This window comes from Acanthisitta chloris, unplaced genomic scaffold (assembly GCF_000695815.1).
Source record: "Acanthisitta chloris isolate BGI_N310 unplaced genomic scaffold, ASM69581v1 scaffold24735, whole genome shotgun sequence".
Taxonomy (NCBI): Eukaryota; Metazoa; Chordata; class Aves; order Passeriformes; family Acanthisittidae; genus Acanthisitta; species Acanthisitta chloris.
In genome coordinates this window covers 1-757 of record NW_008673599.1, presented here as the reverse complement: position 1 = coordinate 757, position 757 = coordinate 1, and the positions used below count along the sequence as shown (strand labels likewise).

The following is a 757-nucleotide window of genomic DNA, read 5'->3' as shown; positions in this document are numbered from 1 at the left end:
TGGCCAGGATTTGCTTTTTCCCAGTTTTATAGCATTTTAACTTTCTGCTGCCTGTGTTTCCCTAGTGCAGTTCGACATGATGCGTGCCTGTAACCTCATTGCCACCGTGGCCCTGACTGCTGGGCAGATCATCTTCGTCCTGGGGCTGATGGAGCTCCCCATCATCTCCCAGGATACCCAGTGGTGGGAGGAGGCCATAGCTGCCGTGTTCCAACTTGCCAGTAAGTCCATTTTTTCTACTGATGGAAAAATACTCAGTCTCTATTAAATCCAGGTGGAAAAGAGTTTCTTACTTTATAAATCTTACCAGTCACAAAGAATAGCAAAAAAGCTTAAATCTAAAAGCAAGTTCATTGTCTCCACCAAGCTCTCCCCATGAGATTCTGCAGCACATGAATAGAAGCTTTTATCTGGGATATATCAGAGTGAGGCTTCTGCCAACCAAGGAAAACAAGGCTTTATCATTTCCTATGAAACCAGGAAGGCAAACATAAAAGAAACAAACTGGATGCACTGTAATCCCAGAATTTAACAGGACAAAATACACCAAGGGAACTGTGAGAAAGCAGAGCAGAAGGGCTGAACAAATTTCTGAAGTCCTGTTGAAAGGTGACACTTTGCTTTTAGCTAACTGAATTGTACTCAGCGACCATCAGCTGGATTCTGCTGGATTGCAGATGTATCTGTCTGTCCCAGAAAGCTAAACTCCATTCATGCCACTGAGGGCTATAAATAAAATTCCCACAGCAATTCTCAC

General features: G+C 43.6%; 1 protein-coding gene across 1 annotated transcript in view; it reads left to right on the top strand.

Annotated features, from left to right (window-relative positions):
- TMEM204 (transmembrane protein 204) overlaps positions 1-221 on the top strand; it is a gene marked incomplete at its 3' end in the record, with an annotated part of 10,409 nt that extends 10,188 nt beyond the window's left edge. Inside the window, exon 2 of the mRNA XM_009075024.1 lies at positions 66-221. Within this exon, the coding sequence (XP_009073272.1) occupies positions 66-221 (156 nt within the window). The remainder of the gene's footprint in view (positions 1-65) is intronic.
- Positions 222-757: the final 536 nt, after the last annotated feature.